Source organism: Monomorium pharaonis, chromosome 4, assembly GCF_013373865.1.
Source record: "Monomorium pharaonis isolate MP-MQ-018 chromosome 4, ASM1337386v2, whole genome shotgun sequence".
NCBI lineage: Eukaryota > Metazoa > Arthropoda > Insecta > Hymenoptera > Formicidae > Monomorium > Monomorium pharaonis.
Window position 1 is genome coordinate 30,871,948 of NC_050470.1, and position 22,981 is coordinate 30,894,928.

General features: G+C 35.5%; 5 protein-coding genes across 8 annotated transcripts; 3 read left to right on the plus strand and 2 right to left on the minus strand.

The window, feature by feature from the left end:
- Positions 1-56: 56 nt before the first annotated feature.
- On the plus strand, positions 57-11,363 carry LOC105840702 (GRIP and coiled-coil domain-containing protein 2). 3 transcript variants are annotated; one of them, XM_012687715.3, is made up of 29 exons: positions 57-865; positions 2,051-2,149; positions 2,219-2,302; positions 2,445-2,602; positions 2,723-2,814; positions 3,039-3,125; positions 3,911-4,076; positions 4,214-4,439; positions 5,520-5,673; positions 5,755-5,884; positions 5,961-6,191; positions 6,265-6,438; positions 6,573-6,733; positions 6,816-7,098; positions 7,182-7,296; positions 7,402-7,516; positions 7,597-7,719; positions 7,923-8,273; positions 8,451-8,621; positions 8,699-8,854; positions 8,936-9,043; positions 9,140-9,415; positions 9,527-9,581; positions 9,683-9,824; positions 9,903-10,011; positions 10,313-10,425; positions 10,560-10,701; positions 10,825-10,928; positions 11,122-11,191. In XM_012687715.3, the coding sequence occupies exons 2-29, from the start codon at positions 2,052-2,054 to the stop codon at positions 11,189-11,191; spliced, it is 4,194 nt and encodes a 1,397-aa protein (XP_012543169.2). In that variant the 5' UTR covers positions 57-865; position 2,051. The 3 variants fall into 3 exon arrangements, with proteins under 3 accessions (XP_012543169.2, XP_012543170.2, XP_028045173.2); XM_012687716.3 differs by lacking the exon at positions 3,039-3,125 and having other exon boundaries at positions 11,122-11,363; XM_028189372.2 differs by lacking the exon at positions 57-865 and having other exon boundaries at positions 2,052-2,149; positions 11,122-11,363.
- LOC105840701 (suppressor of cytokine signaling 6) lies at positions 11,207-21,989 on the minus strand. Of its 2 annotated transcripts, XM_036286021.1 has the most exons (4): positions 21,452-21,989; positions 20,770-21,311; positions 20,427-20,673; positions 11,207-11,281 (listed from the first exon to the last, which is right to left on the minus strand). In XM_036286021.1, the coding sequence occupies exons 1-4, from the start codon at positions 21,758-21,760 to the stop codon at positions 11,267-11,269; spliced, it is 1,113 nt and encodes a 370-aa protein (XP_036141914.1). In that variant the 5' UTR covers positions 21,761-21,989; the 3' UTR covers positions 11,207-11,266. The 2 variants fall into 2 exon arrangements, with proteins under 2 accessions (XP_036141914.1, XP_012543168.2); XM_012687714.3 differs by lacking the exon at positions 11,207-11,281 and having other exon boundaries at positions 19,944-20,673; positions 21,452-21,988.
- On the minus strand, positions 11,669-15,031 carry LOC105840703 (G patch domain-containing protein 1 homolog). The gene is made up of 3 exons (XM_012687718.3): positions 14,890-15,031; positions 14,435-14,807; positions 11,669-14,289 (listed from the first exon to the last, which is right to left on the minus strand). Exons 1-3 carry the CDS (start codon positions 14,951-14,953, stop codon positions 11,901-11,903), a joined length of 2,826 nt encoding a protein of 941 aa, XP_012543172.2. The 5' UTR covers positions 14,954-15,031; the 3' UTR covers positions 11,669-11,900.
- On the plus strand, positions 15,657-19,470 carry LOC105840705 (ubiquinone biosynthesis protein COQ9, mitochondrial). The gene is made up of 5 exons (XM_012687720.3): positions 15,657-15,793; positions 18,288-18,482; positions 18,619-18,962; positions 19,035-19,265; positions 19,348-19,470. Exons 1-5 carry the CDS (start codon positions 15,742-15,744, stop codon positions 19,372-19,374), a joined length of 849 nt encoding a protein of 282 aa, XP_012543174.1. The 5' UTR covers positions 15,657-15,741; the 3' UTR covers positions 19,375-19,470.
- Positions 16,086-18,399, plus strand: LOC105840704 (glomulin). Its single transcript, XM_012687719.3, has 3 exons — positions 16,086-16,171; positions 16,243-18,086; positions 18,313-18,399. Exon 2 carries the CDS (start codon positions 16,261-16,263, stop codon positions 18,043-18,045), a length of 1,785 nt encoding a protein of 594 aa, XP_012543173.1. The 5' UTR covers positions 16,086-16,171; positions 16,243-16,260; the 3' UTR covers positions 18,046-18,086; positions 18,313-18,399.
- Positions 21,990-22,981: the final 992 nt, after the last annotated feature.

Below are 22,981 nucleotides of genomic sequence, written 5' to 3' on the forward strand. Positions count from 1 at the left end.
TTCGCGTTCTTCATATTTTTTATTTAATTCATCCATTTTAATTTACGAAAACATTCTTTTCTCTAGATTTTAAAGTAGTTTCTTATATTAATAAATTGTGCTTTAATAGCACTCTAGACACACATTTGCAAAATGAAAAGTACATAAATGGAAAGTTAAGCGATCGCTGTTCATTCCTGAAGACGCTCAAAATACAATCGTGAATCAAAGAAATTTTCATTGAATGTTCGGTGATGATATTAAGATGAAAAATATCTTCTAGCGTTTTCTGAATCTGATCGTGATGCGTTACTTCCACTCGCGCAATTAAAGTAAAAAATGAATGAAGATGAAGCTTCGTCTCGCGCGGAATCGCATAGCGCGTGCACGCATGCATAATACGACACGCGTTCAAGATGTCTTCGCGCTTCCCTATATTTATAGCTAGAGACAAATATACACCTTGGCGTAGGTCCAATCGCCTGTATACTCGCACACAGTCTACGGGAAAAACGGACAAACCCCGTAATAGCGGAGCTGTGTCAGTGCTATTAGTGACGTCGCGCGCAGTGTAAGAATCTCGGACGCGGACGCAAACGCGTGCAAAAAGAAGAAATAGAAGAAATGAGCGAGACCCGCGGATAGAGGCAAACCGTCTTTCGAGGAAAGACGAGATTGCGGGAAATTATCTTTCTTTACGATGCGAGTGCTGTCTGATTACGCGAATACGATGCGATTACCGTATCTATTCATGACGGAAGAAACGACGAGCACCGCGACAACGAACACCCGTTTCTGACCGATCGACCGACCGACCGACAATAGCCTAGGATAAATTTAATTCACGTCGGCCCGCTGCATTTGGATTAATATCGGTGTCAATCGAGTGAGTAGTAAATACAGTCGTACTAAAACTCGTCGCGACGGATTGCATAAGAATTACAACGTCGACGAGAGACAGATAGGCGTCGCGATCGAATGGAGAACGCGATCAAGTCCATTCCCATTTCTTCCGGTCTTCTCTGGCTCCCGTTTTACGTAGGCAAAAGATAGGTGAAAAAAAGGGAAAGAGACAGCGTGGCATTGAAATTTTATAAATAAACCGCCGGTGCGCATGGTTCTCCAAGTGCCACGCTTGTTAAACGTGTGTGCGTATGTGCCCGCGTGAATTGTCAGAAATACGTGAAGACGACAATACAGGCTCGTCATTGCTTGTTGCGACAAATTCACCGATAGAAATCAATTCTCCGAGCGAGTTTTTATCGTGGCTTTTTCTGCCTATTTTTTTGCCCTCGTGAATCATTAGGATTACACAGAGTTCGCGATTGCGCTATTTATTCATTGGAAATTTAAAATTACGAACGTCGCTGATGTAACAATTGCTTTCGCATTATGTATACGTTATAGCGTCGAGGAAAAATACTTTAATTTTCAATTTCCATTAATTGCGAGTTATATTTAATATTAAAGTATACAACATGTGTGATTCTCTTTTACGGTTTTACGAGCTTTCGCGAGCTTTTGTAAAAGTTTATTTGCCAATAAAGATAAAACCAAAATAATTGGCAAATATGCAGTTATTGGTAACTCATTATCGATGAATTTGCTAAAATGCGTAAATTTTTTCCTGACAATTGTGTTTCATGATATACTGACTGTGAATATCAATTTTTCGATTAAAGTGTCTACTTTTTTAAAAAATCGTGCTTATGAGAAAAGAAAATCCTGCCATTATTTGTATGGTTTTATTTTTATCTCTAATTTTAACTTTAATGTTTAGTGTCTTTTTCGCGTAAATCTTTCCACATTAAATAATATCAACAAATATTTAGACCCCAAAATTTTTAAGTGTCAGATAAGTACTCGACACGAATATATTGTCTACTTTGAAAACTTTAATATTACATAAAAATATTTTTATTGTTATTTTAAATAAATGTATTCCATTTTAAATAAATCTACCATTTTATTAAATTGCACATTACGTTTCTTTTCTTTGAAATATAAATATACATTGTATAGATATTGTAAGAAAATATAGCTAGAAAAAATAACTTGCACTCTTGCACAGAATGCACTCCATGTATTCGTCTAAGAAAGGCGATCCTCTTTGCCCTTTGGGTTTCCACCCGCAGGTTCGATGGCCAACGCGTTGCAAACGGTGTTTCAGGTAATTATTTAAAAAGCAAAAGCTAAGACAATGAGAAATGAACATCTCGAATTAATAATTGCTCCTCAGGGACTATAAAGAGCATGGCGGCAGGAGAAATAGTCTCGGAGACATCACGTCTTCGTCTCCCAGTCTTTCTTCGGATTCGACACGGTAAGTCCTTCCATCAGAAATAAATCGCAAATTGTTGTTAGCGTAATAAAATATAATCTGCAAGATAATATATATCGCGATTGTTGTGGGAAACTATGAATATTATAAAACAATCGAGTCTTGTGACGAATGAATTTTGAAGCGGATCCGAGAGCAAAAGGATATGGTCTTCCGCTACCAATTTGGCAAAAGACGAAATCAAGAATAATCATTCGCAACCAGCGGTAACAACTGGATGGACATCTCTAATGGATCTTTCCGCCATAGATAAGAATCCAGAAGACGCTCCTAAATTAGAAAGTAATAAAAGCAAAGTATTGAGACAAAAGTCAGATTAGTATTTAAATTAACAACTAATGTCAGACTTTTTTTCTTGACTCATACTATTTTGCAATTATACGAATCTACGTGTCGATGCAGACGTTCAAAGACCGGCGAAGCTTCAAATAAAGAATGTGATAAGCAACACCAACGGCGGTACTTCGGAAAACGACGTCGAATTTATTATTGAGGTATCTCTTCGTTAATTAACCCACTAGTTGCATGGAATGCTTTATGTCGTCGCAATAAAACGCACACACCTACGTACAAACACGCGTATACGCTTATAAACGTCTTCTTTGCATAAAGGCGCCTTGTAGTTGTACAGCAGACGATAGCGTAGCGACATTCAATGATAAAAGAGTGAGCAAATGTGAAATTCCATTTTGCACTCTCATTTGTCACACTACTTTAGGTAAGGAAATCACGACCAGCACCGCCAAAACAGGTGGTCCGGGGTGGAGTGGATAATGTCACGGTAAAGAGAGAAGACACTGAGAAGGTGAGCCGATCGTCGCTTTCATTACTTCGTACTACAGAAATCTTGCGATTAATAATGATCATATGTCGCTCATCGTTGTGTGCCATCGTTGTTTACGCATTTGTATATACACTCATAATATTGTATATCGTAAATTTCGAAACATTTTCGCGATACTACTTCAAAACTATCATTAAATGCACTCTCTATTTTAATTGTTAATTAACTTATTCGGTACGTTATTAACTGTATGTAAATCGATGTTACGTCTGCATATAATTTAAAGAAAAATTTCTTCAGACAAATATTTTGAGGTTTGTCTTAAAATATATATGTATGAATATCCGATACGTGGTTGTAAAACTCTCACTCTGACTTATTTTTTACAAAAGACATTTGTATACGATGCAATGTGCGAAAAAAGTACATTAAATTATTCAAGCGCACTATTACTCTCTAAATTGGAATCAATGAAATCTTATTGATCTCAGTGCTGTACTTACAATTATATCAATCAATATGCAATATCTTTCAATAAAAATATACTGATTCCGATCAAAGTATCCCCCTCTTAATCGGAATAATTGAAAGACAGTGACTAATCACTGTTGATCATAATTATAAGTATAGTACAGCAAGTCAATGAATAATACACTGATTTTAATTTAGAGAATACTTTTATGATTTCATTAGAATTTATATTATTTATGAGTGTCAGAAATGAGAGGATTAAGCGATGATTAAATATGTAGATACCGTAATCTCGATGATAAGTTTCAATTGACGACTGCATTTATTCCTCGCAGGATGAGATAGAAAAATTGAGGTCTCAATTGAATGATATGAGAACGAGATGCGAGAGAGCGGAGAAAGAAAAAAGCGAAATATTATTGCGTCGATTGTCGACCATGGAGACAATGTCGAATAAAACATCGTCAAGCGAAGTAACGAAGCTACAAAAGAAAAATGAAGGTATTTTTCTTCAAATTCATGGAAAATTCAATCAAAATTTTTAAAGAAATTGTATTATGTTCTTTTGTCATATTGTCACTAAAGAATTTCTTCTAAATTCTTATACGACATGTACACAATATCATGTGTATGTTTAGCACTTGCGCAAGAGAAAAACGTATTGCTAGCAAAGATAAAAAGCTTGGAAAAAGAAGCAACTAGTAAACCATACAGAGGTGAAAGGGATAAAACGCACGACGAATTACGTTCAAAACTGAAAGCCGCGGAAAGCCTTTGTGAAAGTTTAATGGATGAAAACGAAGACATGAAAAAAGAAATCAGACAATTAGAAGAAGAGATCTACGAGTTGCAGGATAATTTTAGGTATTATATTTTCTTGCGCAACAAAAGATACCACGAGATATCCTATTGAAATCCTGCATTATATGTTATGCATGCTATTCGTTGTATTTTCTCAAAGATTTATATAACTTTTTATATAATTTTATATTTAATAAAATTATACAATAACATTATCCTGTATATATTATTTTATTTCCAATTATGGCTTTTGTTTTGTTTTAAAATTGATAACAATGCGGCAATTTGTAGTATGTGTAATTATTATAATATTAATTATAATATGAAGAATTCAAATATACTAATATACATATATTTATTAAATCATCACTAATTGCGAAATATGACTCGCCATTATTTATAAAATAAATAATTCTGTCATAAATGACACAATTTTTAACATTTCATATTACATATTCATCAAAATTGGTATCTCTGTTCCTTGCAATAAATTATTGTCGCATTTCAATTTTTACGAGAAAATTTTTCACGTCCAAATGTTTTATTCAAGATCTCTATGCATATAGCGATGCAATGCTATTCAGATCAAAACGTTTTATATAAAAAACTTGAAAATCTGTTGTATACGTTGTTGGCAATTACGACTTTTGAACAGAGAAATCAGAATTTTTTTCAAAATGAACTACATGTGGATTGTTGCAGGACGATGATTTGGACAGATATGTATGTACGTATGCGATTATAACAAGAATGGCATCCGTCTGTTTTTTGCCAATTACGAAAAATAGGATCGTTGTTGACAACCGTGATTACGTAAAATCTATGAACTTTTTAATTACTTTTCACTTTCGTAGAATCACATTTATTTTTTGCAAATATCCCAATTGAGAAAGAAATCTAAGCGGAGAAACAATGAGAAAATTATGTAAAAATGTTATAAGGGGTTTAAAGAATTTGTAGATTTTTTTTTTAAAGAATAATATCGTGCAATATCAAACTGTTCTTCCCTCGCAAATTTTACATGAAATTTGTTTCACATCTTTATGAGGAACAGAGATACTTAAACGCGATAAAATTCGAATGATTATACTGCATCACAATACAATATGTATTCTTTATACGAATATAATTTTTGCATATAAGGGACGAACAAGCAGATGAGTATACTCGTTTAAGAAAAAGTTTGGAACAATCAAACAAAAATTGTCGAATATTATCGTTTAAATTGCGAAAAGTAGAACGCAAAACTGAAGAATTAGAAAACGAACGATCCTCTTTAGAGAAAAAGTATGAAGAGGTAAATATCTAAATTACAGATAAAAAATAAAATAATTAATTGTAATTATACTTATCAAAGATAAAATCTCATTTACATTAGGTAAAGAAAACAGAAGAAATTCTGCAAAAAATAAGTAGCGCATTTCAAGACAGAACGCAAAAAAAACCAACAGAATCTACAACAAAATTACAACTTAAAAAGATGGTTGACGAAATGGAGAAGGAAATAGGTTTATATTGATCATTGTATATTTATAAATTTCGCAAAACTTACATACTTTATTTAACAAACCATTAACGTTTTAGAGGACATGATGGGGATCTTTATCAATATTAAAAATGGACACAATGTAGATATACCAGATGTAAAACTAAAAGATAATAATAACTTAAAGTACGATAAACTTTTAAAAGAAAATGAACAGCTTAAAGAGAAATTCGAATCTGTTACGAAAGAACTGGCTAGTGAAAAAGAAAAGAAAAAATCTCAACCACATGTAAAAACAGAAGATACCAAAAATGTAGAGTTACAAAATGGTAAAAGAAAAAAATTTATCAGTTTTGCATTAGTAAGATTAGAGACACGTTCAATTTCTAAATTTCATTTCAGTGAAGAAAAAATTGGACGAAGTAGTTATTTTACGAGAAGCTGAAAGAAAAGCTTGGGATAAAGAGAAATTGGCGCTTTCAGAGGAAAAGGAGAAATTGAAATCTAAACTTTTGTCGCTATCAGCCGAAAAATTAAAAATTTATAACGAGGTTGTACAACTAAAAAAAGATCTCGGTAAAACTTGAGTTATTTTTAATCTACTTATAAAATCAGCTCTTGTTTTAATAAGAATTGCATATTTTTAACATACATATATCTAAATATTATAAAATCGATAAGTATATAATATAACTTTCACTAAATTATAGAAACAGTTAAATCATCGGAAAAAGATGTAGCCACGATGGAAGTAACAATAAATGAAATAAAAGAAAAACTCTCGCAAGAACAAGAAAAGTGTAAAAAACTGCAGGATGATTTGTCATCGTATACCGAAAGGGAATCAAAAATGTCACAATCGATAACATCTGTAAAATATCCTTTTTATTTTAGTATCTAATATATTTTTATAGCTATAAATAAATAATCTATTTTATTTCTTATTAAAACAGGTTGAACAGACAAAAATCAAACTTGATGCTGAGATAAAACGTTTAAAGAAAGAATTAGAAAATACAAAGTCTACCACATCAACGAAGATTACGGATCTAACCGCAGAGCTTGCAGAACTTAAGCAGGAGAAAGAAAAATTAACATTACAACTTAATAACGAGAAAGAAACAAAGGAAACCGAAATAGCGACACTAAAGAAAAAAATGACTTCCTTAGAAAAAGCTGGTCAAAACACAAAACGCATGAATGAGATAAAAGAGACTTACAATGAAAAAATATTAAGTACGGTATCACAGGATATTATTAATTTTAAAATTTTATTTCTCAAACGTGATATATCATGCTACTAACGCGAAAATTTTTAGATCTTGAGAATGAGATTAAGAAACATCAGCATGAATATGAGACTCTTACCAAAAAACATCAAGAACTTACAAACTCAAAGCTACAACTTGAAAAGGAGAATGAATCTCTGAATAGGTAAACAGCAATTCGACTCTAACAGTGTGAGGAGTAAGAATTCATTGCCAGCAATATCAAATGCTTCATGTAACCTTTTTCATTTAATCTTACATTTTATTGTAGCAAATGCTCGGAATATAAGAAAGACTTGAAAAATATAAAAGATGAACTTGAAAAATTAAGTAACTTGATGAGAACGAAAGAGAGCGAATGGCGATTGGAAAAATCTGTTCTTGAGGTACAGAGGCTTCTTCTGTAAATATTATTACTTATTAAAAAATTTTACTTGAAAAACTTCATCTTGTTTTAAAATTTTAGGGCCAAATTCGTGACAATCAATTGCCAAACAAAGTTATCGTAGAAGAATTAAATAACGAAATTAATACACTGAAGAAAGAAAATGCTACTTTATTGGAACGATTGGAAGATGTGAGAAAAGTGGTAAATAAATATTAGCTGTATTAATATTCGATATTAATATTTGTTGTTCCTTGAATATACATTTCCTAGAAGCATCAGCATATTTATTAATTTTTTTACTTTTACATTATTTTACAGAATTTTGTAATAATCTTTGGATTTATTAAAATTTCTAATTTTATTCTCACTTAAAAAAATATAATTTAAATTGTTTTAATTTACAGAATGATGATTTGTCTATGAAACTAAAAGATTATCAAGCAGTTTCTAAGATTCATCAAGCGTTAACACCTGATACTACGGCATTGGAATCGGAAATTGGGAAATTAAAGAATGCCTTGACAAACATGGAAAAAGCCAAGAAAGCAGATTTAGCACAATGTAAAATGCGCTACGAGCACAGAATTACGGCAATTAATGACGAGATTCAGGCAATCCAGAATCAATTATCACGATACAAGCGCGAACGTGATACTTATAAGCACATGTTAGAAGGCGCGCAAAAAACTATAGGTGAGCTAAAGTCCACAAGACACGGTAGACTTTCTAATGCATCTTCGGGAAAATCGGACGAGGTGAGTAGTTGATGATATAATTTTAAAAACTCAATGTGCTTTGATATGATTATGTCGATATTCTTCAAGCTATTTTTAAGACATTCTTAAAGAATTGTATCCTCTACCTTATTACTAATTCTTCTATTAAGAAAAATATTCCTTTTCTTAATTTTAAATATTTTTCTGTTATTCTAGGACGAAGAATCATCAAAAGCTAATGTGTTAGTGTTAGAAAAACAAATCAGCTGTATGGAAGACGAACTTTCTGAGACAAGATTGGAAGCTTCCAGACTGAAGGCTGAATTGGTTTCGGAAAAATCAGGTAGTCATGTTAAAGTCTCCGAACTTCAGTCCCGAATTAACGAGGTAATTACAAAATTAGATTTATTAGATGCAAATAATACATTTCTAAATATATCATTATCTGTTTATTATGATTGCAGTTGGAGGAAGAGCGATTACTCACTAGCGGACGTTCGAAAATTCCAGGATTGAAAGTACGTATGGAGTTGGCTTGGCAAAAAGAGAGAGAAGAGCATCAAAGGTTATTGCAAGAAACGGCAACGTTAGCGCGAGATTTGCGACAGACATTATTCGAGGTACTAACAAACGATGTAACGTGTAAACACAATGACATAGGCAATTTAAACTTTTTACGACCATGAGCGTTATTTTTGCAGATAGAAAGAGAACGCAGCAAAGAACGGCTTGAAAATAAAAGGAAACAAGATCAGTTAAAGAAAGTATTTGACGAAGAGAAGGATGAGAATAGGAAAAAATTATCAGAGGTAAATGAAAATCGTAAACTGCCAAATCTAAATATTTGAAATATGTTTTGGACATATAGTAAAAAATTGGTAATTCTTTTTTTTAATTAATTTCAGTTGCAATGCGACCTACTCGAGTTGCGGGACGCGCATGCAAAGTTAAGAACGAGCAACGAAAAGATGAGACGTGAAAAAGAGCGACACGAGAAGGAAAGACAGGAACTCAAAGAAATTATATTAAGTAAATGCAAATTAGAGCAAACTGAATTGAGAAATATTAACATTCTTATGCAACAAGTACAGGATTTGCTACAGTTGTTCCCTGAATTAAATACTGTAACGGAAAACGGAACGTCTGATGTATATACGCCAACACCTCCGAGACGATTGAAGGTATAAAATATCAACATTCACATTTTATATAATAATAGCGACAAAATATTGTGACAATTTTTAATATCATCTAAAACTGTGAACGTTTTAAAATGACACAATTATTCATAGGGACCAAAATCCAGGGAGTCATCGCCAATGTTGGAAACGAAGAACGATGCAAAAGGTATTTTGAAATAAAAATTTGATTAATTTTTATTATATGTAAATAATTTGCTGTTTCATGTATATATAATGTCGTTTCAAACTGTGCAATCATATTTGCAGCTGTAGCTCCAGTACTCGGCGAAAGAACAGAAAAATTAGAGTATACTATCAAAAAATTAATGGACGTAGCGAAGGAACTTAAAGAATCAAAGAAAACGGTAGACGAAACGAATGCAATGCGATTGAAGAAATTGGGGAAGAGGTGTGTTTTTATGATTTACAAATATCTAATCTCTTCTCAAGATCAAACTGTAAGAAAAAAAATGTAATGTTGTTTTAGAGCGACATCAGTAGAAAGTGATCCAGGGAAAGGAGTAGTGTCGAATCGTAATAAACCACGTTTGAAAAAAAAGAGTCTTTCTTTGGAACAAACATCTGAGCGTCAGCAAGTAAGTATAAAAGATTTTATATACAGAAAGTTTTTTCGTGAAGAAGATAAGAAATAGTTCTTTGAGATATATCAGGATGCATATATAAATGATTTTTATATTTCTAGTTCTCTGTTTTATTTTATATTTTATATTTTAAGTGTGTATTTCCTAAAAAAAAGATACAATTTTACGTTTGAATAAATGTCTGCATATCAAAAATCTATCGTAATGATATGAGCACTGTATAAAAAAATCATACATAATTTATTCTGAAATTGTAATTTCTCTTTTAATTATTGATACTTTCTGAATAAAATAGTCTCCAGCTATTTGGGGAGGGGATAGCAACTTGTCGAGCATGCAATCATTGGAGGGATCAGAAGTCGAGTCTAGTCGCGGAAATAGTCGACAAAGAGATTCCAGTGTAGACAGGTATTGAAACAATTCAGTTTTGTAACATTCCATGAATATTTACGAAACATACTTTACTTTTGTAATATCAATAGAATAATGAATATTGTTGAATCAAAGAATACTGGATAATTGTTAGTTATAATTGCATTTAGCCGCCTGTCCGGAGGATCAACAAAAAGCGAAATGTTAGATCGGGACAAGAAATATGGCAAAGGGATAATACGTAAATTAACACACAAATTAACTAAATCGTCCAGCGTCGATGACCCAAATATGACCGACTACTCGCTTCAGGCAAGAAGATATTTAAATATTCGATATTTGATTATAATATTCTATTATAAATCATTATTTTTATTCGAATAGAATATTATCTATTTATTAAATCGGTATTTAAAATTACTGAATATTTGACAGACATCTGGTTCTGAAACCAGCCTCAACGAAACCCTTAAAATGGAAAAGAAGAATTTAAAGAAAAAATTATCAGCCATGTTCAAAAGAGGTTCAAGAAGTAGCAGGTATGTCAAAAAATTGCAAATTAAAATTATTAATTGCATATAAAATTATTTGATATATATATATATGTGTGTGTGTGTGTGTGTGTGTGTGTGTGTGTGTGTGTGTGTGTGCGTGTGTGTGTGTGTGTGTGTAATGTACAATATTTCATTAAAAAATGAAAATATAACAATAAACGTTACGATACCTTTTCAGTGTAGAAAAGAAGAGTGGAACTGGCAATTCCAGCAGACCTGCTTCAAGGAACTCCATGACATCGGATTAGTAATTCAACATGTACGATGTTATTTGGTATATTTTGACTAGACGTCGCAATTACTTCCCAAGAGAGAAAGAAACATTACATTCGATGATGCTGTAATAAAAAAGTGGACTGCTCAAAGTTGTATTTAGGTATTATACCGAGATGGTTTCGTTAATAGAAAACGTAACACATACATGTGTATTCTTGTATGTCAATAGAATCCAATTAATTTAAATCCTTGAACAATTAGATTTTAATATCCAATAATGTTTTAATATCCAACACAAGTAGTTCCCAATTAATATATCCATTTTACGAAAATTTTTCACAGACAAAAAATGACTCGTGCATGAACATGAGTGTGTGTAAAATATCCTTTGTACAATGTACAATCATAGAAAAATATAATGTATAAAGTTTTACTGACTGATTGGAATCGTTCTAAATACCTTGTAGATTGTGCAAATCGTGTTGGATTTGTTGACTCAGAACTGCAGATCACAGTTCAAATATCATATATTTTCAGTCTATGTTACAGATGTACATATATTGTATTGCGAAACAAGTGCAATAAATAATAAAACAATATATGAAACAGTTGCCCATAAAGCATCTCGAACACCTTTATATACGATTGTGTTGTGTACTTAACAGATATTTTCACCACACAATTGTAAACTGATTTATCACTTATATTACTCGAATCAATGAGAGATAAAATGAACAAAAATCAACGTTTTGAATGTTTCTCTTTTTTAGACTTCTTTTTGTGCTTAGAGCTCTTATGTTCTTTGTGCTTATGTTTCTTCTTCGACTTTTTCACCTTGTCTCGTTCCACCCATTTTCCACCGAGTTTCAAGTCCTCTGTAGTTTTTGATACCACGACGCTTCGAAATACTGGTTTTGGCAATTGATTGGTGTTATCAATTTCTGTCGTTGCGATATTATCCTGTTTCAATAATCTTTGCGGCAGCGCCGGACCATACAGATCCGGCAGTATCGTAGTTTCTACATCATCAGTTATATTGTTACGATTTGTGAGATCGTTCTGCGATCCATCAGTAATTGGCAAACTGATTTCTGAGATTTTAGACGTCGTACTTTCATCATTGACGCGTTTTGGTTGCGTTACCAAACTATCGAGATCCAGTTTCGCGAAGATACCTCGTGGCGGCGATGTGTTGCGTTGCACGTTTCTCTCCTTTGGGTCTTTTCCAATTAAAATCGATTTGACAGCTTCGCTATCGACGTTGTCTTCTGTTTCGCTATCAGAATCTTCGCTGCTGCTGAGGAAAATTGCTTTAAATAAATCCTTTTTTTCTTCTGATTGGTCTTTAAGCCCAGACATCGATCCAGAAGCTTCTTTCTCTTTAACTTCTTGAATTTCTTGAGTTTTATCTTCTAACTTATCTCGCACATCCCGTTGGACGTCTTTCGACGTTGCAGAAGGGGTACTTTCAATACCCTTGCCAAAAACTTTCTCGTAGGAAGCTTCAAAGATTTTAAACTTCTCAGAGATAGACTCTGAAGGTTGATAAATATTAGAGGGAATATTATTGGAATTAGTGTTGTGAATCGCTTCGTTTATATTTTCCTTCATTTTCCTCAATGGCTGAGAAACTTCTTCCATTTCTGTCTTAACTGTATCCGTAGCTTTCGTGAATTTCGATGAACTACACCAGTCCAAAGAATCAAAGACTGAGAATCTCACTGATTTTCGGTCTGTTGCAATCTGCGCACATCCGACTTTCGGTTCAGGAATATTGAATCTCTTGCAAACGATACTCGCTGGTTTCCATTCGCTTCGCTGTCGCGTAAGTTTACCAAACATTTTCAATCTTACCGCTTCCTTTATATCTTTTTCCGGATCTGTTTGATCCGTCAAATGATCAGCGCTATGTACAAACTTGTCCACCATATAATTATTTGACCGTTCCAATTTTGCCGCTTGCTCGAATTCCTCACATTCTTGCTCTCTTTCCCAATCGGTCATAGAAAGTGGTTGAATACTTTCGAACTTGTGCCTCTCGTCATTCTTTGAGAAGATAAGATACTGTTCAAATCGTTTCTGTTTGTCTGGGTCAGATAGGAATAATTTTTTCGTTTCGCTCTTGTTCAAATAATCACTCTCTATTGATTTATCCGTGCTTGATTGCGCCAAAAAAGATTTTTTAAAATCTTCCAGCTTCTTTAAGTTACCCATGTCGTTCTGTTCGGTACCGACAATGCCGCCTTTGACGAAGTTTTTCGCATTCAATTTGTCCAGCCAAGAATTGCCTTTCTCCTTCTGCTGACTTTCTAATTTTTTTCTTTCCTCCGTTTGTTGTTTGCCATGTAAATTCAAAGTTTTTGAAATAATATTCGAAGCGACGGATGTGCTCGATGGCGTCTGTGGCTTCTTCGAACGTTCGTCCGAGTCTTCTAAAATCCGCGCTCTATCCGTGGCATTTAATGGTTCTCTGCGTTTACTATTTTCTATTGAGGTTGCAATTGGTGGATAAAATCTACTTTTCCTAATAGCGTGCACCGGCGTAAAATTCTTTGGCAATTCCGGGCATTTAAAGATTTTTTTGCTCTCTAATCTCTCCTTTGCGCGGACAAAACCGTCCAAGCAATCGGTTTGCGAACTGCTCGGACCATCCTGGGACCACCTCGTCTTCGCTTTACGTTCGGGGCCAAGAGCGAAGTCATAACGTGACATATCTTCTTTTTCATAAATATCCTCATCGTCAACTTCAAAAGCACCTACTCCAAATGCCTGGCCGTGAATGGACAATTTCTTATTTTTATCTTGAACGCAAAACGCTGGAGTATCAAAAAGATTGATGTGACCAGAAAGGACTTTTCGTCTATCTAGACCTGAGTAGCCAATACCAAAGTAATTGTCTTTCGGCTTGCACCGAAATGGCTCGTAATCGTCAGGTGCAAATGTAATATCAGTAGAATCATCATTCGAATCTTCAGAACTACTCTCGACCATCTCAGAATTGTCCCGTATCAATTTTAATTTTTCATTATGTAGTTTTATTTTTTGTTTTTCTTTCTTCGTCAATCGAGAACCCACACCTTGACCAGGTTTCCAGCCCATTTTCTTAAGTAAGACAATACCCACTGTTTCTCTGTAATTACAAACAATACAAAAAATCAATATAATTTTCAATCTAAAATATATATCAAACATCAATAAATAATTAAAATGCACTGTTCTGTGTGTAATTTAAAAATAGCAGAGGGTAAATGACATTAATTTTTACAAATACTAACTTGATAGGTTTTAAAAGCTCCTTTAAAATGGGAGTACCAGGAATAGGTCCTTCCTGACTTATTCTCTCCCTCTTCTTTCCTTTCTGTCCATGATCAGCATAATCACTAGTGGCACGAATGCCCTTTGGAGCAATCCCAAAGAGACTCGTGTCCTCTTCATCCATGAAATCTTCTGGTCGCTGAACGATGCCGTCCGCCTTACTGTTCCTAGAAGACTTGAACTGTTGCGGTCTCCAGCCATCGCGAGTGCCGACGGTGTTGAAGTATCCCGCTGAAAAACCGCCTGTAAACGCCCCGTGAAACCTACGTCTACCTTGAGCGTCGTAGGCATATTGATCCTCGATGGTAACGGGCTTCTTCCGTGGGATGTTCTCTGCAAGATTGAAATTTGTTGACAATGCAACGAAAAGGATATTTGTAGCGCTTATACGATAATTGACATTTCGTTTACGTACCTTCGTCCAAAGGGTCAAGAGGGACGCCGAATGTCGCGTAATTCTCCTCGTCTGAATCGCCCATTTCGAAAGAAATCAAATTCTCGCGGCGGAACGTTCCCGTTTGATTTAATCAAATGCGACAAGGGCGTCTGACTGTCAAATTATCATTAAAATTGCGCAACGCACGTTTGAAGTTTGAGGTTACGAAGGAGACGGCATTCACGAGTCACGAGAATCGAGAACAGGTATTAGAATCCATTGTACAAAACTCGGCACAGCAAACGGCTGTGACGACCAGTGATGACGGACAAGAGCGCGAGCGGGTGACGACGAGCGACAGACGAGCGCGGAACGACGAGGCCGACCCGACGAGTGCGACCGTGCACCATGCGACGTCACGAGTGTCACGACTCACGACGGACCGGGGCAGTGGGCGCTCAATCAGAACAAAAAGAACAAAACTTTCTCTTCTCCGATTGGTCGAATCCCATGTGATCTCTACGCTCTGTCATATCATACTCCTCGATGGCTCGATCTCGTACAAGAATGTTAGGTTAAGTTCATCTGGTTATGATCATCGATCTAACGGATTCCGCGAATCGGTCGACGCATCGTTAAAACGCTCAAGAAAATCCGCGTTTTCGTTCGTTTCAAGATGCTCCGAGAGATTCACATTAAGTATCCGCGCGAATAATATAAGTCCGTATCCTTGGCCTTAAAAAACCCTGCGACGCAACCGCCGGACACAGGATCGCGCGAGACCGTCCAGTGAAATTTCAATCGCGTCTCGAGAACGGGAATATGTACAGTTTGCCGGAATTCTCTTGGCGATCGTACGATTAGCAGCCCTAGGTTGGAACGTTCGACGACATGGCGATGCTTAGCTCATTTCGCTTGGCGCGGGGCAGATTTGCAGCGGCCGGTAAGCGGTAGTTGTTATAGCGAATTGCTCGAGCCGTCGGCTGAGCTTTCTGTCGCGTTTCGTCACGCCTTTCTCCACGAGTCCCTTTCTGCCTTCCACGTGTTTTCTGTTTATGTATTTTTCGAGAACGATTGGTCGAATTTGACTGTTAGATTCCATCTCGTAAGTTTTCTTCCACGTCAGAAAAAAAGGACGCGTCATTTCGTGTAAAACTTACGCTCTTGCGCGAAGACGTAACCTTGCAGGAAGAGGAATTTTCGAGAGACTTGTTTTTCTTTCTTTACAAGAACAGGGGCGAAACTTATATCTGTGCATTTCTTCGATAAAAGACACTTGGCTAACAATCAAGAAGGAAATAATTGCAATTAACAAGAAAAGGTAAATACGTATATGTAGGAAAAATATATTTTGCAAAGAATATAATTTTATCTGTACATAATATCTTATAGATTTCTGCCATCAGTTTTATGATGTCTCTCGACATGATGACGCGAGTATTTATTAATCGATTCATCGATCTTCTGGACGACGGTAAGACTGAAGAAGCTATACAACTTTTGAAGAAGGATCGCAAAGTTACTGAGGATGGCTTACACAACATCTTGTCTGCCGTTGTCTCAAATCTCACCAGCTTTACTTTACAACATAAGAAAGAGACATTTGATTGCTGTTCAAACGTACTGATGTACATAGCTGAGAATTATGATTCTACGACAGTGATAATAGAGATTCCAAAACACTTGAAGCATGCGAGTGATCATGTGAATTTCTGTACCATTTTGAATGCAATGCTTTCTTGTATGATGAAGATGCAGAATAAACGCAGAGACATTGTTTGGGGCTTAGATTCGATCTTGGCGTACATCAAGAATCTACCATTGTCAGATGAAGTTGATGATCTAGAAGCGGCTAGTGAGAGAATTATACAAACGTATAAGGAAATCACAGTGTTCCTACAACTGTTGATACAAGAGGCGATAAATAACAATTCTAAGCAGAAGAAAGAAACTCGATTCAGGAAACGCCTCTTGAGCTTTCTTATCTCATTGTGCGAGAAACCCTTATGTTGCTTGAATAAATATGTCATTGAGGGCAAGATTTCTGAAACTACGTACGAAGAACTCACGGATGATATAGTGACGCAAGCATTTTGCCTCACTGGAGATATATTATATTTTTTAAATGTTGTTAGCAAACGTCAGAAAAAGCCTTTTTACTATAAAAAACGGTACAAGGAAATCTTTCAAAAGGCTTTTATCTCAAATTGGACTATGCAAATATCGGATATGGCTTTCGCTAATTTTTATTTTTATATAATTACTAAAGAAAAATATTGGATAAATGTACCCCAAGTATATAATACTTATTATATTCTTGAAATGTGTGCATATTTTTTCAAAATATTGCTCAGTGAAGATTATTCAATCCCTACTGGATTAATTTTCATGGAAAATGTTATAAAACGTATTTTACCTCGTTCCATAAACTTTAGAGTATTGAAACTAGAGATATATACAGAATTACTTAAACCACTTACCAAAGTGATGATTTACTCTAATAGTGATGAGCAACGGAAGAAGGCAGTACACATTTTCCAAGAATATATTGAGATATTTAACATGGAAGCTAAATATTTTGTTATCTTATATCTGTATGATATTGCTGAACATTCCGGCCTATTAAGTTTTATCACTGGCATGTTTAAATCTTCTATCATCGAATGTCTCGATTCAACTCCGCAAAATCCACAATTTCTTGGAGGCAATATGGAATTGTTATTGAAAAAGGCCTGTAATCTGCCACATGGAAGTTCGTCCGATGTGGTAGAAATATCAGATGAAATTATTGCTGCGCTGAACTTGCTGAGATTCTTGTTTATTAGAGATAAGAATAATGAGACAGGTATTTGGGACATGACTGATATGCTAAAAAGTAATTATCTGAATCCATTAAAAGAGGGCATAGACTTATGCAGAGGACATTGGAAAGTGAAGGCAAAAGACTTGGACCAACAGAAAAAGGATTTAGCTAAAGAACAAGATTACAGCAAGCTAATGAAGGCTCATATGGAAGTTGCACTAACCGTCGGCGGTGAACAATTACCACTCATGCCAGTCCCAGAAAAAATTTCCATCTGCTATCAAGTAATAAACGGTTTAGATGTAATGGAAAGCATTCTTGTGAGAGTTAATGAATGTATAGATATGAATGAAAAGTTTATAAAAAAGTCTGATGAATTGATATCTATGTAAAAATAATATCAACTATGAAAATGTCATGCTGTTGTAAAATTGTAATTATTTAAGCTTTAATAAATACTTTTTTTCTAAACCCTGTATTTTTTTACATCGTTATGTTTGTAATAAAAATTGTGCTAATTGTAAAGTTACACTAATTATACTAACATCAGTAACTATTTTATATCTTATTATATATTCATGTACAATTCATATGTAAAATAGATAATTTTATAAGCAGATATTGATTTTATTAGGTTTTAGACATTTATGGACTTCCAGGGCTTTGCCGGCCGCTCAGTCTGAAAATGATAATAAAAAAGAGGAATCGCAGCAATCTATTCATGAGGAAAATGATGAGGAATATGAGAAAAATATCAAGATAAAAATACTTGGCGCTTCTTTACAATTTGTTCCTAATATGGGATGGAGTAAGCAGGCTATTAGTGCTGGTAATTTAAGATATTATTTTTTAGATATTGTGTTATCTTGTAATTAATTTGTCTGTTATCACAATTTGACAGGATATGCATTATTTCAACATATATATTGAATAAAATGATGTAATCAAAAGTTATGGTGCCACAGGTGCTGAATCCATCGGATATCCAGGCGTGGTACACGGACTGTTTTCAAATGGTGGCGCGGCTTTAGTGGAGTATTTTTATTCTACGTGCAACCGAGAATTGAATAAAATCCTAGAGAAAGAGGCACTGGCCATTGAAGCGGATTCTTTGAGTTCACGAAAGACGCCAGAAGAACAAGTTCGCGACGCTGTAGAAATACGGTTGAGGATGGTGATTCCCTACAAAAAAACTTGGCCGCAAGCAATGGCTATTATGACCCTACCACCGCACGTGCCGACTGCTTTAGCAAATTTATTAACTTTAGTCGATGATATCTGCTACTATGCCGGTGATAGATCTGTTGATGTAAGTTTATTTGTTAATATAAAATATTGTTCGGATATATGCTATTTAAAGAGGGTACATTACTTTGTTTAGATCAACTGGTATACTAGGAGAATGATATTAGCGACTATATACAAAGCCACTGAATTGTACATGTTGCAAGATACAAGTGAAGATCACAAAGAAACATGGCTATTCCTGGACAGACGAATAAAAGATATTTTACAAATACAGTCGATGCTTGTTAACACAGTCAAACCATCGCCAAGCCAAGATGAAGCTCTAAATCGTGCCGCGGAGACAGCCGCTGCTGTTTTTATAACGGTAAATTATTTCCGATAGAGATTTTAATTAAATTTGAGTCATTTTTTAATACATATTGTATATAATAACTTTTCTGTTCTAGGCCCGTAGTATACTTGGATTAAATTAAGAAAGAAGAAATAGATTGCAGAAAGGAGATATTAGAAAGAGATATTCTGTAGATGTTTTAAAATAAATATAATTAAAATTTATCCTATTAAAATAAGAAAGTTTATTTTATTTGTGTAGAAACCTTTTTACTAAAAATTAATGTAGACATTCGCTGATATAGTTAATTTATTTTACACAGTAATATATTTTAACAAAATCTATATAATAAAAAATAGGTAATAAATCTATATTATCTCCATGCAAAATATAAAGATATAAATTGTTGATTACATAAAGCTATATCAACATTTTTTTAACAATAGGTCAAAAAACAATTATTCGTTTACCCTGCATATTATAATTAAGTATAATCATCTGGAGTCAACTATATACAAAGATCTTGCTACTCTTCTTCATATTCTGCTAATATAAAACAGCAGAAAAAGTCAAATTCTTTACCTACGATTAATTTATAGAAATTTTATTGCAAATTTCTCTTATAGGATGTAACTTGTAATAAATATGAAATATTCTCTTTTGATTCAATAAAATGAGGTGTAATACTTAAAGAAACAATATTAATATTCATTTTTCCATATTTTATCATTTAAATCGTATTTTATCTGCTTTATATTTTTTGATACTAGATAATTAGTCATTCCTGATAACGATAGATCACGATTTGAGGAAATTTTATTGAAAATATTTTTGTGAGTATAACACACTGAGAATTTAAAAAATTTTCTCATCTATATATGTATATATAAATAAGAAAATATTTTAAATTCTTTCAGTATATGTGTTATACTGATACAATTATGTGTGTATACTTTTGCTGCCATTTCATCATAAAATTCTGTTCTATACTCCACTCTTTCTATTCATATGTACCTTGATAAAAATAATTTCATTATTAATCTCAACATTCTTTATTTCTCTATTTGTTAAATTTTAATAATGTGCTTCTTGAATATATCCCTTGATGGTTTTTGGCAAAGGCAACTTGTGTATATTATCTAATCTAATATATTGACGAATGACAAAACGACAAAGATATTGCAGACTCCTTACTTGTGTGAATCTGCTCACTGGTTTCGTTAATCTGACCGGAAACGATGGATATCCTGGATATTTTGGTCTCGAGTAACAAATTACAGCGGATTGGCTGAAGTTCATGGAGTGATTTATTAAGGCAGCCACCGAAGTAAAACCTTCGTTCTCGGTGCTTTGATTGCACAAAGAAAATAGGCCACCAGTATGTTCCATACGCGCATGCAGCATCTTTCCCGATGATTTAAAGCTGAGTGTTAGGACATACCTACAGATAATATATGTATTGTAGAATTATTGTAATTTCATTTAATACATGTAAGTATATAAATTCCTGCAAAATCAGATTATTCGATATACTCACCTATCGTCTGACGAATCCCGAACCAGAAATGCACCATCTGGCTCAGATATAAGTTTGGCATCAGCTTCATCTCCTGATATGGGACCCCAATACCATCCATATTTACTTAGATTAAGCAGTTCCCTTGCAAGACTCGCTTTGACTTTGTGTTCGTTATTTAATATTTCATTGACAGGGCCAGGAATTTCTGCTATTGCATTAGAAACAGTCACTGTTGCATCAGAATAGGTGGGTTGCATTGTCTCATTGACAGTTGTGATATCGCTTATCAATTGATTTTGTTTCATAGGAACTGTACAAAGATTTGTGCCAGTTGTACCATATTGCATGCTAATGTTAGCTACATTCTCTTCGATACTATGGCAGGTATTTTCAAGTACGTCACCTGATAATCTGGTTTCATACAAAAGTTGTTTGTTTGGCGAGGCCTGCTCGCCATTTGAAAGTTGTTGCTTTTGACAAGAATTAAGAGAGTCAATGACAGATATAACATTGTTTTGCTTTGTAGTAGAACAAAGAGTCGTCGTTTCTGTCTCTTTGCTCTGAAAATAAACAACAAGAAGAAATTATTTCAAGCAAGATATATCGCAAAAGGGACAGAAATTATCATAGAGGAAGAATGGAAAGATGTTGCTCCAGATGAAGGAGAACATTAAAAGTGTCTGGAGGAAAAAAAGTCTACCTTTTTCTTGGACTTGCATAGATTTTTTAATAACAGGTGCTTCCTGACGTTGCACACGAAATCGAGGAACGACAGCTTGCTGCTGCTCGACGGACCTTTGAATCTGTGCTCTGCCGACCTGGTGTCGCTCATCGGGTCCTCCTTCTTGTTGTACTCTTGACGCCGATTATCCTCGCACCGTCGTAGAAGCGTCGCGAGTTTTCCGCTCGTGTTTCCACGCCTGGATTTTCGTCGCGCGCCCGTTTGTTGCGCAACGGTGGCGATGGTGTCCGCTGCGGTCGACTCCGGCTCCCTGCTCCGATCTGTCATGTTTGTGCGCGATAGTGGCCGAGTTCTCGGAGCGAATTATTCCACCCGCCGTTCTCGTAGCCGCGGCACTCGCACACGCCATCTAATTCACGCGGCCGGCGTGCGTACTCCGTGCTCGCGTCCAAAATTACTTCGGAATTTATCTCGAGAAGAACCTGCAGCAGTGGAACTGTCAAAAAATTCCGTCGGACAGACACCAGTGGAAGATGTCGCCCCTTTTGTCGACACGCTTAGTACTCCGAGTACCCGACAGAGAGCACACCTTCCGTCACTCACGATGCCAGATTTATCTACACCACGATCATCTTCTGATATAATTAAATTTTGATTAATCTAATTAAAGACTAGCAACAGCAAATACGCGCACACGAAAACTTTGCCCGGGACGAAAATCAACATGGCACGAAAGTGGCGTGACGTCACGTAACTTTGTGGAAACGCAGTCCGAGGAAAGCGGTGAGAAAACCGTTTGAATGAAAATTACGCGCCGAGATACAACAAATGGAGACAAATTCGTTTCGAGAATTTTGTGCTCGCACGACTATAGTAGCACTTCGCTTAATTGGCACTCGCGATATTCCACCGAACGTATCCCTTTCGAGCAAACACTTTTTCACGAATGCGTACACGAACACTTCACTCGAAACTGAAAGCAAACGCACGATGCCGCGCTTTACACATGGCTCGCGTATCGTAACACAACACCGTACCTGCACAACACCGTACAATTCAATTCTGAACACGCGAAACACGCACGGAGTCGACAGAACGTCCGACTGGCGCTGGAGTGGCGTACGTGACTGCTGGCAAGCAGACTCGGCGGTACTCGGCGCTAGTCGGCGCCACTCGGCGTTGCTAGGCGACCGACTTGTTGACTCGCCGCGCCTGCGCCGAGTAACGCCGAGTCAACGTACGCCGCTGCCGCCGCCATGTTGCTCCGCGCTTCAGCGCCGGTCGGACGCATCGGACGTTCTGTTGACTCCGTGCGTGTTCGTGTCTCTTCAGAATTCATTGTGCGCAGGTACGGTGTTGTGTCGAGAGTCGTCGCGCTAGCCAACGATACGCGAGCCATCTTCCGTAGTAAGATCTTCCGTAACAGAGACAGTATTCATGTGTAAAGCGCGGCATCGTGCGTTTGCGGGTTCCGAGTGAAGTGTTCGCGTGCGCATTCGAGCAAAGTTTGAAGAGGATACGTTCGATAAAGTATCGCGAGTGCCAATT